Below are 17,479 nucleotides of genomic sequence, written 5' to 3' on the forward strand. Positions count from 1 at the left end.
AATAAAATGTAAAACATAAAGAATACTTAACTGCTAATTATTAAAAAATTCCCTTAAACCGATCCTATTTTTAAATAGGGTATATTTTTTAAGTTTGGCAACATTGGATAATGGCTGTCTCGGTACTCCCCCGCAATACCATACGCGTGATTTCGCCGGCATAGATTCATACTTCAGTATTCGTTCGTGTCGGCGAGGTTCGAAGGCAGTGTTTACTAGGTCCTGAGGACCCATCAGTAGTAAATACGCGACAAGTTAATAACTGCTTATTGGTTTGAAAGCATGATACTAATACTCGAGAAGATAAACCCACGCGCATGAGATGAGCCTATCTCTCTCGCACGCCTGACGTCAGTCGCTGACAAATTTCCCCAGGAACAGCTTTTAATACATGAACAGAGTTTTAATACATTTTAATATGACGTTTCGTTTTTGCTTTAGATGTTCGACGGATTTAGGGTTAGGGCATGGTTTATTTGTTTTGTGTGTATTTTGTGTGACAAATATGGCAGAGTTTATTACATTATAATAATTAAAATTTTTTTATCATGTTGTACTGTGCAGTTGTGGGTTGTTCAAGCAACAATAAGAAAAAAACTAAGGTAGTTTCGGATTGCCGATTCTTTAGATGTCCAAAGGACAAACAAGCTTGCCGACAATGGATTACAAAACCATTTTAATAACACGTCTACCCAAAAGCAATTTAAAAAAATATAGATTATAGATACTTAAGAAAGTGAAATTAATTGGTTGTATGTCATCAATGGCATCATGCATTTTCTTTTGGCATTTACTGGTAACACTATTATTACCAACAACCAATGGGTACTCAGATGTATACTTAGCGCACACAATTTTATGAAAGTTAATTGTCACAATAGGCTGTATATCAATCCTCTATTTTTGTTTTATTTTTTTTTACAATATAATAAAATATGTACATATTAAATCACTGATATTTTTCTGCAGAGGCATTCGTCTAACGTCAAAAAAGTTAAATAAAAACCATAAATCCTTTTTTTTTTGGCTATAAAGTATTATTAATTTATTATTAATTAACAAGCCTTCAGACGTTTCATATTGTGTATATTTATTTTCAAATTAAAATACCTTAAATAATAAAAATCTTTTTTTAAACCTTATCCAAAACCAAAATAGGCATTTATATTATATAAGACTTTACTATCCTTGCACGGATCCACGAATCCTACATACTATTAAGGAAATATTTTACATACTTTTATAATCATAGCATATTTCATATAACAAAATATAATAATACTTAATAAGTAATGTTAAATAAAAAAAGGCTTTAAAATACTGCTTTTCCAACCGACAAACAGAATTTTTGTCATCGAGTGACGTCATGCGCAAAGTCACACGAAATTGCATCGCCAAGTGGGTTTATCTTGCCAGTAATAGTATCATGGTTTGAAAGTATCTATTTCGTTGTTATTATTTGCAAGGTATTTATCTATTTCACAAGAATAGGTACTAGTGGCCATAAGGTATAAGTTAATAGATATAAAATGTGTTTTTTTACTATCTTTTAGTAAATGCAACGCAATGGCGTCCAGTTCTAGGGCATTGTCAGAAGATGCGTTAAGAAATATTTTAGAGTCTGAAGACTTTTGGGAAAGTATGGAAGACTCAAACCAAATGGGCTCGAGCAAGAAAAGTGTATCCGTTGGTGTTCCAAACAGAGAAGCTGTGTTAGAGGAACTAGAAAGATTGACTGAAGAGAGTGACGAGAATGAAGAGGACAATGAAACAATCAAGCAAGAAAACTCCGATTCGGAAGAAGAAGAGTTGCCCATCAGGAACAGTTGGTATGGGAGAGACAATACCAAATGGTCAAAAACAGCAGGTATTAGAGGTAGGACCCCTGCTCATAATTTGGTTACTATCTTGCCTGGCCTTATTGGCCCTGCTCATAATAATCCTCCACGTGAGCCTGTAGATGCTTGGAGTCTACTAATTTCTAATGAGATGATACAAAAGTTAGTTAATTTTACCAATTTGAAAATAACCTCCACCAGAGAAAACTATAAAAAGTCTAAAAGGTTTGCTCAGTCACAGATTAAATTTTGGCCTTTGTTTACTGAAAATGCCAACATATGTGAAATCAAGGCGTTTTTTGGGTTGTTCATCTTTAAATCTAATCATGAAGACGTCCGTTCTATGTGGGCCACAGATGGGACAGGAAAACCTATTTTTCGTGCTACTATGAGTCTGGCCAGATTTTCGTTTTTATTAAGCTGTCTCAGATTTGACAATGTAGAAACCCGAAAAGAAAGAGTAAAAACGGACAAGTTGGCCGCTGTGTCGGAATTATTTGATGAGTTTGTAGCTAGATCAAAGTCATGTTATTCACCGGGAATTTACCTAACTGTAGACGAAATGCTTGTACCGTTTCGAGGAAGGTGTGGATTTCGGATGTATATTCCGAAGAAACCTGCCAAATATGGAATTAAAGTGCAGGTTTTGGCTGACGCTAAAACGCATTATCTCGTAGATGCAGAGATTTATGCCGGTTCCGAAATAAAAGTTGATGGTGCAAAAAAGCCTACATTATCAAATCCAACAAGAGTGGTTCTTAGGCTTGTGGAGTGTGTTAAAGGCACCAACAGGAACATCACCGGGGACAACTGGTACAGTTCAGTGGAACTCGTCGACGAACTCAAGAAAAACAGTTTGACGTACGTGGGAACCTTACGAAAAAATAAAAAATCTGTACCACCTGAATTTTTACCGAACCGAAAACTTGCAATTCATTCATCAACGTTTGGATTTATTTCTTCAACCACTATAGTGAGCTATGTGCCAAAAAAAAGTAAAAGCGTTATATTACTTTCTAGCATGCATCATGACAATTCTGTCAACGAAACAACCAAAAAGCCGGAGATAATTCATTTTTATAATGAAACAAAATTTGGAGTTGACGCATTAGATGCGAAATGTGCGTTGTATTCAGTATCCAGAAGAACTAACCATTGGCCAATGGCAATTTTTTTGCTATATTGAACATTGCAGGTGTAGATTCTCGAGTATTGTATCAATTTGCATCAAAAGGTAAAGAAATAAAACGATACTCATTTATCAAAACTCTTAAGAAGCAATTAATAGATGAACATTTGCGACTCAGAATGGCCAACAAGAAGGTGCACTCAAATGTACGAATCCTCATTGTTGAACTTTTGGGGGTTGCGAATCCAGTTTCTGAGCAGCCTCAAGTAGCTCCTGAAAAAAGTAAAAGAAAAAGGTGTGCCATATGCCGCACCAACAAGGATAGGAAAACTGCTATCCAGTGTGACATATGTAAGTTGCCCCTTTGCAATCAATGCTGCAAGAAATTGTGCCCTAAGTTTTCTGAAAAATAATTTTAGGTTTTTTTCGGTTTATGTACTGTAATAAACCTAAGTAAATTTAAATTTTTGAATAAAAGTTTTTTTTTTATTGATTTTATGGCAATTTTATTATTGCATATTTATTGGCATATTTATTATTTTCAGTAGTACATATGTAATAAAAATGTGTTGGTAGTAGTTCAGGGTTGAGGTTTTTTAATTCTAGTGGAAGATTATTAATTAAGTTTTTACCTCCATATACAATAGAGCCATGTATAAATTCAGAGTGAGGGATCAGTAGCTCTAGTAGGTTATGAGCTTATATATATGAGGTTCAAAATATGCCAAAATAAAAATTTTAACACCTTATTTACTAAAAATTGGTTCCTTTTTCTAGTTCTTTTAGAGACATTTTCATCAACTCTAAAATATTCTGTAGAGAATTAAAAGGTGTCCTTGGATACTTTTAATTTTAAGGAAGCAAGTTTTGGAATTTAGTCAATTTAGCAGTACTGTCCTAACAGTCACTATTTTTTTGGCCATAAGTGTTTTTTTATATATTCTCACATTTCACATTTTTAGATAGTTTAGAGACTTTTATAACATGTAACTCAAATAATGATTTATTTAAAGCAAAATAATATACAAAGGATCTTGTTTACTTCACAATCTTTATTTAAAGAATCCCGACGCGTTTCGGTTGTTCGATAAACCATTGTCGAGGGAAAACTATGTAAGTAAAATATAAAAGGGTGTTATTAAACTAATAAATTAATTAAAAACATAGTAAAACTTACATGATATTATCACAAAATGTCCATAAAAAGATTAAAAAACGGCACAGACATAATATTACAAAAAATAAATCTAAAAACATCTTATCACACAGTATTTACAAACAATAATGGATTTTGGTTTTTAAAAAATTCTGTATGGGTACTACCTTATACACAGATATTTAATACTATTGTGAATAGAGACATCTAGGATTAAACGCGGTTAATAGAACATTTTAAAAAACAGTAAATTCAAAGGAATGTGTTAAACTACTTAGATAAATTTACAATCTGGGCCGCTTCTCGGTAGTGGGCGTTAATAGGTTCATTCAGACAATTAATTTGTGTATTTATTTCTATTTCTATTTCTTTGAAATTGTCGTCTGTATTAAATGAATGACCTGTTTCTCTTAGGTGCAATCCAAAGGTGGATCTTTTATCATTAGGTGACTTCTGAGATTTTAAATGTTCTTTAATTCTTAATTTGAAATTTCTGCAGGTTTGACCAGCATATTTGGCTCGACAAGAGTCACATGTTCAATTAATTTATTAGTTTAATAACACCGTTTTATATTTTACTTACATAGTTTTCCCTTGACAATGGTTTATCAACTGAAACGCGTTGGGATTCTTGAAATAAATATTGTGAAGTAAACAGGACCCTTTGTCTATTATTTTGCTTTGCATAATGGTACTTCAACCTGGAGAAATTTATGGTAATGATTTATTTGTTTTGCTGTTAAAAAATTCAAAACGAACTTGCTTAAATTTGGCAAAATTATTAATATTGCTATAACTTTATTATTTTTTTAGTTTAGGCTATTTGTGTAAATAAACTTTTTTATTAAGAAAATTACTTTTTTTATTTAGGAAAAAATATTTATAGGATTCCATTTAACAAAAGTACATCTTTCACCCTTTCCTGAAAATGTAAAGTTCAATTTTTTTGTTACCATTTCAGTTAGCATTAAAAATCATAATAATTTGTCAATTCAACTAACCCTGCATCTTAAATATTAATATGACAAGATACCAATAGTGTCAACTTAATCTGAGGCACTCTGTACATTAGGGCGGGCCGAAAAAGGCTGAAAAAATTTTTTTTTCGAAATTTTATTTGGTATAGTGAAAAAAAGTTGTGAAATGGTTTAAAAATAATGATTAAGCAGCCACCTCCTCGTGGTGAGTTCTGGGTTGAGTAATTCATGAAATATGGTATACTTTACCAAATAAAGCCACCTGTAATAAAACTTTTCTAGAAAGGTTCATCAAATTCTCAAGCGAAGAGCTGCTTTTATATACTTAAGGGATGGGGCATGGTGAAAAATCATTTTTTCACTTTAATTTTTTTTGTGGATACTTTATACATCAAGACCTAAATTTTAACTACTATATCAAAAAAAAAATATGACCTTGAAATTTTGACCCTTTTAAGGGCCGGGGGCGCGGTAAAAAATAAGAGGAAATTAAATTTAAAAAAAACAGGTAAATATTTTTTCATGTCCTTCAACTTTTTAACACTATACAAAATACATTTTCAAAAAAAAAAAATTTGGCCTGCCCTATAGGTAGAAAAGTTTATAAAGAACCGGCTGCTCAATATGCGCACAAACCCATTTTTCAACACAAAATCGATAGAAAATCCGGTGGCAGAGAGAAAAGACGACCGCAATATATTTTCTCTCGCTTCTTATTAAAGAAACCGCAAGAACAAAGCAGCCGCCGTACTTCGTTTCTTTGTACCTGCCGGGGATTTAAAGCCTATGACGTAGCCTGAAGGCCTACTCAGTGTCGTCTCGTACGGGAAGTGAGTTAATCATGTTATAAGGCATTTAAAATCTGTTGTGTGTTTTTTTTTAAGTATAATAGTGAAATAGACTATAGTTTTTTTAGTTAGACTATCCGATTTTTATTGTAAAAGGTAAGTAAAATTGGTTTAAATTATTCAATTGTCTAATAATTTAAAAAAATAAATGAAAATTAATTACTGTTAAAAATTATATTATTTAAAATATACTTTGATTTTAAGTGACAAAATAATAGGTATTTAACTTGTAGGTATATATGTACAGCCTAGAGTGTGCATGTGTATATTAATTTTTTTACTTTCTAATTTTTTTTTAGATGTCACCTAAGAAAGTAGGCAAACAGGGACAAATAATTCACAGCCAAGGGAGAGAGATTATTTCAGTTAATTCCAAATTTACTACCTAATTCCGTCCTAGTATTAGAGAATGCAGCTTATCACAATGTGCCTGTAGTCAAGAATGTTACATCTGGAAGTAAAAAGCAGGAAATAGTTGACTGGCTCAAGGAACATAATTTTACATTTGATGCAAAACTCACCAAGACGGAGTTATATGAAATAGTGTCTGAAAATAAAAAAAGTATCCCGTAAAAACCAAGTTGGACGACCTAATGGAAAAGCATGGACATATTGTGTTACGTTTGCCTCCATATACCACCCAGAGCTTAATCCGATAGAAAAAATTAGGGCAACTGTTAAGAATTGGGTAGCAAACAGAAATTCCACTTTTAAACTGGCGGATGTCGAAACTTTGACAAGGCAGAAATTTGCAGAAATTTCGAATGATGAGTGGATAAATATTTGCAACCATATAGACAACATAGAAAAACAATATTTCAAAAGTCATCACCTTTTTGATGAAGCATTGGATTCGTTAAAATTTACCGTAAATTCAGGCTCATCTGATGAAGAGATCGAATGGTCTTCATCGGATGAATCTGATTTAGGTTGTAATACACTATCTGATAGTGAATAAAAATATAATGTAAAATAATGAAATAAAACTTTAAGCTTATACCAATTTGTTTCTTTACACAAGTCGTTTAAAATACCTAATCCTTAAAAAAAAATGCGAATAAAGAATCATTTTCAGCTACCTATTTGAAGTCCTGTTTTAAAAATAATTAGCGAACTGCATCCTCCTGTAAGTAAAACTATTTTTTATTAGATTTTTTATGGGCACATCACAATGCTAAAAAATATAATTTTAATTTATCTAAATTTTTTTAAACAAATCTCGGAGCAATTAAATTCAAATATATGCATTCTTAGTTGGTATTTCAACTAAATCAAACGCACATATAATATCGCTAGCTATACCTACTAAAAATCTAGGGCTATTTAAACTCTAGTACAAATAAATATTAATAATTTCAACAAGTGTGCCGCCTCCACTGTTTTCAGACCTCGACATAGTCATCTGACCCGATCGATAGAATAACGAGATGCGCGGATTTTGCCGCCTGTTGATGTCACCAGTTCTTTATAAACTTTTCTAACTATACTGTACATGCTATAATTACTATTAGACATTTTAAGTTTTAGTTTAGATAGAATTAATAAATAGTATGCTGTATTTCTCTAACTGACCTGTTTCTTTCTTTTCCTACTAGTATTATACTCATTGGTAGCCCTAACAACTTGAGGAGCAAATCCATCTTCACCCAAATCTTCATCATCCATGAAATCTTCTGGTTTCTGAGAGAGATGGCTAGTCTTTTCTGATCTTGAACTTTTAAACTCCTTTGGTGTCCAACCCTCCAGGGAACCCACTGTGTTAAAAAAGCCAGCTGAAAATCCCCCTGTGAAGGCTCCATGAAATCTACGCCGTCCCTGGGCATCAGTGGCAATTTGTTCTTCTACTGTTATTGGACGTTTTCTTGGGATGGAATCTAAAGAGAATAGAGTGAAAAAAGGATAGCAATTTTTAGCTCAATAGTATACAAAATTATATTAGGCAATAAAATTGAACCTGCCTTCATCATATGCAGGAAGAGGTGTGCCATAGTAGCAGTGGTTTTCAGGCTCTGAATCGGATCCCGACATTATCAGTAAAATTGTTTTTCTTAAAGTTTTTCAGTTTATATCCACACTTAAACCTACTTATTTTTACTTTATTGAAGTTTTGTTGTTTATTTTTTCGTTTTCTTAGATCAGAATAACAAGGACATAACCTAAAAAAAAAGTGTCAAGTAGCGATGTCAAATTATGTCTCTAAGCTGCATTTACATGAAACAATTTGTGGTTCCGATTATAGCGATAAGCGGCACAGCATAGATCATAATTGAAGAGTGGTCGAGCTAAATGATCTAAGTGCCAAAATATACATTTTCGTTTTTTTTCTCTCAATATATTCTATGTGCCACCGCCAATATCCTACTATAAGATCTAAGTGCCAATTTCACCCTAGGGCTAACGAAGTCCAAAGATGGGGCCACCTCTATGTCTGGCATCATATTCTTTGCTAATTGATCTAAGTGCCGGCATGCAGGTCGATATTCTTGGTTGGTTTGTCGTTAGATTCGATTGTTATTGTCTGTGTTATATGTTAAAGTAATTACAATGAACTCTATTGCGTTTGGCGATAATACAAATACGAAATCAAGAAGAAAAAAACAGAGTGAAGCTAGATTGAGTGGAAAATCTTATGTTACAAAAAAATCAAAACTGCAAAAACCTGGAAAAGCCGTTCCCAAAAATGAGGTTAGTACGAGATTTTTAACGATATTTCGCTTGAAATTTTAGACTGCTCGCGGCGCGGCCCAATAGTCAAATCTTTGTAGCCGATAGTTACATTACCCTGAGATTTTTTTAATTTCAGATCACCTGTAAATATAAATTTAGCTGTAGGGATGTGATTGATATGAAAGTTAAGCTTTTCGATCTATACCATGGCCTTGAACTCAACGAGCAAGGCAGCTATCTCATTGTTGGATTATTGCAAGTTTTACCAGTCCAACGTCGCCGCCATGGTACCTACGATGATTCAGCAGAAAGCAGATACCTTGCCCAGATAGGCAAGGTAACGTAAAAAGGGTATGTAAAAAAACGTTTTTGGAAATATTTGCTATCCGTCCGCAAAAGATTACCACGCTTGTTAGGCGTACAAAGAAGGGGCATACAACCTTCAAGGATAAACGAGAAGGTTGTATAAAATTCAAGTACACTCTTCATGATAGACAGATGGTGAAAGACCACATCAACAGCTTTCCGAGGGACGAGAGCCACTACAGCCGTTCAAAAAGTGAAAAAGAATATATCAGTCCGGATCTTAATGTCTATAAGCTATTCAACGCTTTTAAAATAAAACATCCTGGTTGCACTATAACATACAAATTCTATAAAAGAGTTTTTATAAAGGATTTTCCAAATATTTCTTTTAGAAGACCTAGAGTTGATACGTGCAAGACTTGTGATTTACTTTTTTTAAGAAGCAAGGACATAGACTTTAATGTATCAAGAAAAGCTAAAAACGAGCTGGAGTTGCATCATAGAAAAATAGATAAAGCTCTAAAGGTCATTCAAGAAGACAGTGCGAGTAGTACTCTTCCAGGTAGCGATACCTGTATCATTACCATGGACCTACAGAAAGTTTTTGCCCTACCAAAATTAACGCATAGTAGTATGTATTACAGCCGCCAGTTGTCATGCTACAATTTTGGAATACATGTGCAAGATACGTCAGATGGGATAATGTGCATCTGGCATGAAGGACTGTCGGGCCGAGGTGGCAACCAAATGGCATCATGTCTTCTACAAGCCTTGAACACAGGTCAGCTTTCAACTTATAAGCGAAAACTATGTATATGGAGTGACAACTGCGCAGGGCAATTAAAAAACCGAATGTTCATTTTATTAGTAGCCAATGAACATTTTGACACCATCGACCATAAATTTTTAGTTTCCGGCCATAGTTTTTCATCTTCAGATAGAGAAACAAGCAAAATGTTCTAAGCTTCAGACAGTAAACGATGTCAAAACGGCAATTGCGGCTGCTAGACCTTCCAGGCCATACAGACTTTTAGATATGGGTGAATGTACTTTTTTTGATTTTGATAAACTATTATCAAAACTTATAAATACAACTAAACTAGGCATTAGACAAGCGTCGTGGTTACGTGTGACGAAAGAAGAGCCCGGCATAGTATTGTACAAGAAAAATTTCAGTGACTTAATAGGATGGGAGAAGTGCCGTGTATTAAAAAAGGATGTGACTGTGCAAAATTTAAAGTCGGTTGAGCTCTTAGCCTTGCCTGGTGTTGAGCAAATAAAGGAAAGTAAGAAAAAAGACCTTCGCGCAATGCTAAAGTACATTGATCAGGACAATAGGGCATTTTTTACCACTATTTTAGATTTTTAATCATTTATTATTTTTGTAGACTTAGATCATTTCGGTTATTTCTTCACTTATTTTGCTTTACGAAGTTTCTTTGATGTCTTACCACAGAACATTTGTTTTAGTTTATCTCTGTGTTTGTTAATAAAGCCAATTGTCCATAAAAAAATTACATTTGTTTTATTTTCCTTATTTGTCAAGTTTTCTTTGATTTCTAGCAATTTTTAATTTTGGCACTTAGATCACTTAGCTCGACCACTCTTCAATTATAAAAATGTTAGTTTATATAAGATCCTAGCTGAATGCCCGCGGCGTTGCTCGCGTGGAATTTGAAAGTAAAAGAAGAAGTTCTACTGAAGGACTTCTTTGTAAACAACATTTTTTGTTTTGCCTTCTTGTAATATGTAAAAATATCAATTTTCAACGCTATAACTTTAAAATGAAAAAAATTCCATAGAAGACGTTTTCACCCCATTTCACCCCTTCAGGGTGGCGGAATTTTCGAGAATCTGTTGTTTTCATTAAAATGAAATTAAATTGAAGTATTTTGCAGTTTTTTTCCGAGAAGCAATGAATTTAAGGATAAAAAAAAGATGTTAAATTCTTAAAGAATGGTTTTAACCCTATAAAAAAAAAAAAAAACAAAAAAATGGAAATTAGGTAAAAAAACAAAATAAAAATGACGTGTTTCACCATTTTTTAAAAAAGTATAGAGTTTTGAAGCTATGACACATAAGGGGTGGTTTCAACCTCTCCCCGATGGAATTTCAAAAAATCCCTTCTTAGTGGACGCCTACATAACTATAGTTATGTAGGTGTTTACCGTTTGGGCTGCACGTTGATCAGTTAGAACAAGTCTTTTTATATATAGAGATTACAGCTCAATGAAACTGAAAAAACAAGTACGCAAGAAATAGAAGGAGCTCTACTACAGTTCCCTGTGATACACCAATAGAAAGATTAGCAAGGACAAAGTGCTATTCTTTTTTTTTTCTAATAACACAACGTATTTGTTTTTTATCAGACATTTTGATAATGATAGCAAATCATAATAGTGATGCATAATAGTGATGCTATCTTGAAACACCATTTTAAGTTTACTTTTTATTTTAGACCGGACCACATGAGGTGTCTTCTGCATTTCAGATACTTTTAAGACTAAACTGGCTCTATCCTTTCGTTTTCGGAAAGTGAACATCTCATCACCCTTTACCATTTCATCTTCATGCAGTAGCTTTGGTTTCTCGGGACTATCGTAGTCTTCTTCGTCATCGCTGAATATAAATTGCTCCTCATCGCAGACTTACACACTTTGTGTGGAAGCATGGCTTCTCTCTTCTTGTGTAACTAGAATTTTTATCAGATAGATCGCCTCTATTATCTGGATATCTATCTATTATCTTATACTGGATAAACTATAAAAAAGTATAGTAACGGAGATTTAATAAAACTCCCTAAAATTAGAAAATCAAAATATTAAGTTATAATAGTAAAAAATAGTTATTTATGTATCAAGTGTATAAAATGAGCCTTTTTATATGAATGGGATATTCCCATGAATAAAACAAGAGGATTTTACCCACATATAACATAAAAAAATTATCTATTACCAAAGAAAACATTAAAAGAAATCAAAAATACCAAATTACTTTACGCACTAGAGAGTAATAAAGATCGTCATAAATTTTTTTGCCATTTTGTAAATTAAATGTCAACTAAACGTCAAATTACTTTTACCCACTAGTACGTAAAAAGTTAAACTTTATAAACCGTGAGTGTGTAAAATGAGTACTTTACGCACCGTGGTATAAAAAGATTATTTATTTATTTAATGAATGAGCTAAGAAGTCAAAAAATATTTAGTCGATGGGTAAGAAATTAGGTAAAATAGCCAATCCAACGTTCGGGATATTGTTCGTCAAGATAATCGCGTACCTGTCGAAAAAAATGCGCTATATCTTTAGATCAAAAATCTAAAGATATATGTATTCAAACAACAAACAAATTAAAACGCTAAAGTAATTAAGTTCTATAATAATAACTAATAATCAATTATATTAAGGAATATTTAATATTCTTATTTACTAAACATCCTTTAAATCATCTTAATTTAATTTTTTTCGTGGATTAAAGGCGGAAACAGATTATCATCACGTCACGTGAGCTCACGTGTTGTCACATTAGATGAAACCTCACATGCTGTCACGCCTATAATCACACTATTTAACATGTCATATCACTTGTAACCATACAATTCGCGGTTTATATTTTTTGTGTGTCTTTCAAAATGGAAAGTGAGACCTGTGAGTTCCTCAGATTTTGAAGAAGACTTAGAAAACGTGGCTGCATTTTTAATAGTTAATGATGGAATAAAAAGGAAATGGGTGCACGAAATAAATAAACAGAGGGAAGAATTAGGAGAATATCACAGATTAGTTAAAAAGCTGAATGAGCACCCAGATCGATATCATATGTATTTTCGGGTTACCAAAGAAGAATTTGATTTTTTGCACGGACTTGTTAAAGAAAATATCAAAAAGCAAAATACCCAATTCCGAAGGGCGATAAGTACTGAAGAGAGATTAGCGTTGTGTTTAAGGTGAGTTCAAGTAAATAAATGCAGTTTCATCATTTCGAAACAATTATTTATTGAAGCATAGCATAGTTTGTCTCAAATGAGGTCATTTCTAAAAGCGTCGGTTGTCGCTCTTGTCCTGTTTCCAAGCAGTCTGTGTTTCTTGAGTTTGATAAATGCCCATCATCGTGTTCCAGATAATTTTCTGGTGAAAAAGTTGATTGCACTGTAGACGATGACTGTGTAGAACTCAAAGGTGTAGGAATGACTCTGGGTACAGGGTGATATGATTACCTTTCGCAGGTTCTTTGTTCGGCTTTGTTCGATCTCGTCCATATTTTCTAAAGAATATTTATTTTGTTCTTTCTTGGCTTCTACCCTTTTTTCTCTATCTTCGTATTTTCTTTTTCTAAGAGTGCTATTCTCCTGCATAATTTGCCGCAGCATTTTTTTTGCTAACATGTTTATGTTGTTTAAGTTTTTGTAACGCGTCCGTATTTTCATTTATATGTATTTGTTCCGAGACTTGTTCTTGATATTGTTCGACATCTGATTCTCCATTATCGTTAGCAATTATGGGATCATTTTGCGCCAGGATATCATCCGCATCATTAATATCGTTCTCCAGATTGCCGCACGTCCTTGAAAGAAGAATAGTTGTCGTCAGTATGATAATAAAGAATCATATTTACTCAAGGTATTATTATTATTATTGTTATTATTATTATTATTATTATAAGAAATTTGAATTTTACCTTCGACCTTCAAGGTAAGGCAAAAGAAATGCCATTTGTTGTTCAAACTTCCTAGTAGCCTTCCACTTTTTGTTGAAAGTCGCCGATTCCTGGCATTGTTTAGCATCTTCTAAGTTTGTCCCACATTTGTTTGGCTTTATCCGCTAAAATAAAAATCATCTTCTTTGTTTCAGGCATCTCGCGACAGGCAATTCATTTAGAAGTATGGGTTTCAGCTATAGACTAGGATTTAGCACAGTTCGAGAAATAGTCATTGAAGTTTGTGATGCCATCTGGAAGAACTTGGGACCCATTGTAATGCCTAAGCCAACGACAGAGATATGGAAAAAGTCTGCGGCTAGATTTAGTCAAATATGGGATTTTCCGAATTGCATTGCTGCCATAGATGGTAAGCATGTTAATATTCAGTGCCCAATCAATGCAGGCTCTACATATTACAATTACAAGGGGAGTCATTCAATAGTTCTTTTGGCCTTGGTTGATGCCGACTATAAATTTATCGCAATTGACGTTGGATCCTATGGCAGGAATAGCGATGGAGGTATTTTTGAGAAATCAAAAATTGGTAAGAAGCTTCAAAACGGAACATTAGGAGTACCGGGAGATACTCCCCTCGAAGCAAATGGATTACCACAGCCCCATGTTATTCTTGGCGATGAAGCATTTCCACTTAAAACTTATTTGCTTCGTCCGTACAGCAGATTTTATTTGGGGGAAAATGAACCTAATAAGATATACAATTATAGGTTATCACGAACTAGACGCATTGTAGAGAACGCCTTCGGAATTTTGATCTCTCGTTGGAGAGTGTTTCGTAGACACTTCGAAATACAACCAGACTTCGTGGATAAAGTTGTACTAGCCGCATGCTGTCTGCATAATATGTTGAGTATAGAATCAATGGAGCCCGACCTTGCTACTTTACGTTCTCCAAAAGCAGCCCTCCTAAATATTCAAGGAATACGGAGAAATCACGCTAATGCTGCATTCAGAACTCGAGAGGCTTTTAAAGAATATTTCAATTCATCTACTGGTTCTGTGCCTTGGCAAATTGGTTTAGTTCGTAGAGGAAGAATTTACAACGAAAATGATTAATTAAGTACGTATTAAAACTACTTATTCCTAACTAAAATAAATAAATGAAAATCTGAGATTACCTGTTATTTTTAATTGTCTGCCTATTTCTTCCCAGGATTCCTGTCGTACTCGCTGATCCCTATATTCGCGCGATGAGTGATTATTAAACATGCAAAAATTGACTGCAGATATTTCGCGCCTGCCATGAGCTCACGTAACATCACGTGACGTGATGATAGTCTGTTTCCGCCTTAACTGTTGCTACTGGAAAAAAATATAGCAGCGCTGTAAGTAAATCTGACAGATATTTTAGCGGGAATTTTTGTTTAAATCACAGCTAACCTAACTTTTTATTTATTTGTTTTGATTTCAGCAACTTTTTTATTCCTGTGAAGATATTTGGATATCTGAATCTAAAATTATTAGTCGCTAGTCGAAATGGCAACAGGTAATGAAGAACTTCCAGTACGCCGTACCAGACGTGAAAAAAAACCAAGCCTAAAAGCCATGGAATCTTTATATGCCACAAAGCTGAAATCTGGTGGGTTTGTGGCTTCTGTAAGCAGCAGCGATGAGGAGCAATTTATGTTCAGCGATGACGAAGAAGACTACGATAGTCCCGAGAAACCAAAGCTACTGCATGAAGATGAAATGGTAAAGGGTGATGAGATGTTTACTTTCCAAAAACGAAAGGATAGAGCCAGTTTAGCCTTAAAAGTATCTGAAATGCAGAAGACACCGCATGTGGTCCGGTCTAAAATAAAAAGTAAACTTAAAATGGTGTTTGAAGATAGTGGCAGTGAATATGAGGTTTCTGAAGAGGAGAGTTCTGAAAGTGATAGTTCAGATAATGTAAGCGAGAAAAGTGAACAGGAGGAACATGAAAAACCAAAAAAGAACAAGCTAAAGGCAAATATTAAATTTGATGATGCTAAAGCAAAAGTTTCAACCAGAGGCAGAAAAATTAAACAAAATTCAAAGTATACTATTGATACAGATGAATACTTTGCAAATTCAGCCTTAGCTAAAATTAAAACTTCAAATAACACATTAGATAAATTGCAAACTCCTAGATTACCACAGTACGAGCTCCAAAAACTCTTACTAAACAAGAGATTTTCAAAAGAACATATTAAAGGAATTGATGCTCTTTCAGCAGCCAACAAACAACAATTTAAAAAATGGCTTTATGTATTACACCAGAATTTTTCAATACTGCTGTATGGCCTTGGGTCAAAGAAGAGTATTTTATCAATTTTCCAAGAGGAGTACCTGCAAGATCATCCTGTTATTGTTATAAATGGATTTTTTCCTACCTTAAGCATCAAAAATATTATTGATAGCTTTATAGAAGACTTATTTGAACTAGATGAAAACCCCTCTAATCTGAACCAAGCTGTAGATTTAATCATCCAGGAAGCCCAGAACTGTAGTGATACTTACTTTTATCTTCTAATAAATAATATTGAAGCAATTAGAGGGGCCAAGGCACAAACTGTCTTAGCCACCCTTGCAAGTGTTCCAAATATATGTTTGATAGCCACTATAGATCATATCAATGCTCCATTAATATGGGACCATACCAAGCTTAGCAAATTTAACTTTACTTGGTGGGATGTAACATCTTACTTAACTTATCAGCATGAGACAGAATGTGAAATGTCTTCTATGACACAACAAAACAGTTCACTCGCCTTATCTTCTTTAAGAAATGTATTCTTGTCTCTTACACAAAACTCTAAGGCCATTTATTCAAAGATTGGCAAATACCAAATTGAAAACTCTGGGCAGTATTATCAAGGCATGGCATTTAAAGAACTGTATAAGGCTTGCCGAGAATCATTCATTGTTAGCTCTGATTTGGCCTTAAGGGCACAACTTAGTGAGTTTATTGATCATAAGATGATAAAGACAAAAAGATCAATGGAGGATGGAACAGAGTATTTGGTTATACCTCTTGCTAATAATTTACTACAAAAGTTTATGGACGAAATATCTTAAAAATTGTAATTTATTGTTTTTATGCTTGAACATATTTCTTCTTATTGCTTTATATATTTTTTTCATCATCATTAAAGTAATAATTTTTTTCTTATTTATTTACACAGTGTCACTTTCTTTGCTATAAGGTATTAATAAATATCTTGTTTGTAAATAGTATTATGTAAATAACTTCCGTAATAAAATTTCTCTATATAAAGAAAGTATTGCCAACTTTAATAATTTTTTTTATTTTAGTTTCCCTTAGTTATTTCACTTAGAAGCAAAAAATGCCCTGCAAGATCTGAATTAAGTATGTAATTCAAACTAAAAATCTCTAGAAATTACAGCTCATAAAATAAATATATTGTTCAGTTTATTAAAATAAGATTGATTGGATGACAAGTAATTTGATACAGATTGGAGAGGTGCTATTATAGAGAGATAGATTTGCTATATTATTGATAGGCGAAATATGGGAACGCGCATGCATATATTTCGTGCGCTACATCGTAGTTTTTCAGTACGACCAAATACGAGAACCTTAAGGTAGTTTAGTGGAAATCGGTTTACGATAATTCGCATGTCGTCGTAAAGTCAAAACCTCGTATCTCAAAAATTATAGTTTTTCAGGAAATGAAAAAAATCATCTCAAAATTTTACCTAATTTTGAAATGGGACAATACTTTGCGAGAAGTCTAAAGAAGTAGAAAAACTAGTTAGTGACATAATAGATACTGGAATTGTGACCGAAATTGTAAAAAAAAATGTTACAAGTTACAAGGTTTTTTTATTTATTATTATTATTTTTAATGAGATACAAGGT

The 17,479-nt window shown here is 33.3% G+C and overlaps 3 protein-coding genes across 7 annotated transcripts in view; 2 read left to right on the forward strand and 1 right to left on the reverse strand.

Annotated features, from left to right (window-relative positions):
• LOC126733839 (G patch domain-containing protein 1 homolog) overlaps window positions 1-8,096 on the reverse strand; it is a 34,179-nt gene extending 26,083 nt beyond the window's left edge. For all 5 annotated transcript variants that reach the window (XR_007659891.1, XR_007659887.1, XR_007659885.1 and 2 more), the window contains exons 1-2: window positions 7,907-8,096; window positions 7,521-7,822 (exon numbers count right to left, since the gene is read on the reverse strand). Coding sequence is in view for 1 of the 5 variants with exons in the window: in XM_050437256.1 (XP_050293213.1) it covers window positions 7,521-7,822; window positions 7,907-7,976 (372 nt within the window). In the remaining 4 variants the exon portion in view is untranslated. The remainder of the gene's footprint in view (window positions 1-7,520; window positions 7,823-7,906) is intronic.
• Window positions 8,097-12,473: 4,377 nt separating this feature from the next.
• Window positions 12,474-14,691, forward strand: LOC126742684 (uncharacterized). The gene is made up of 2 exons (XM_050449450.1): window positions 12,474-12,865; window positions 13,770-14,691. The coding sequence occupies exons 1-2, from the start codon at window positions 12,738-12,740 to the stop codon at window positions 14,689-14,691; spliced, it is 1,050 nt and encodes a 349-aa protein (XP_050305407.1). The 5' UTR covers window positions 12,474-12,737.
• Window positions 14,692-15,026: 335 nt separating this feature from the next.
• Window positions 15,027-16,896, forward strand: LOC126733426 (origin recognition complex subunit 2). The gene has a single exon (XM_050436743.1). The coding sequence runs from the start codon at window positions 15,112-15,114 to the stop codon at window positions 16,672-16,674; it is 1,563 nt and encodes a 520-aa protein (XP_050292700.1). The 5' UTR covers window positions 15,027-15,111; the 3' UTR covers window positions 16,675-16,896.
• Window positions 16,897-17,479: the final 583 nt, after the last annotated feature.

Source organism: Anthonomus grandis, chromosome 1 (genome assembly GCF_022605725.1).
Source record: "Anthonomus grandis grandis chromosome 1, icAntGran1.3, whole genome shotgun sequence".
Classification (NCBI taxonomy): Eukaryota; Metazoa; Arthropoda; class Insecta; order Coleoptera; family Curculionidae; genus Anthonomus; species Anthonomus grandis.

Coding starts and splice junctions, on each gene's coding strand:
- LOC126742684 (XM_050449450.1), top strand. CDS start 12,738: ATGTATTTTCGGGTTACCAAAGAAGAATTTGATTTTTTGCACGGACTT. Junction 12,866..13,769: donor AGATTAGCGTTGTGTTTAAG/GTGAGTTCAAGT, acceptor TCTTTGTTTCAG/GCATCTCGCGACAGGCAATT.
- LOC126733426 (XM_050436743.1), top strand. CDS start 15,112: ATGGCAACAGGTAATGAAGAACTTCCAGTACGCCGTACCAGACGTGAA.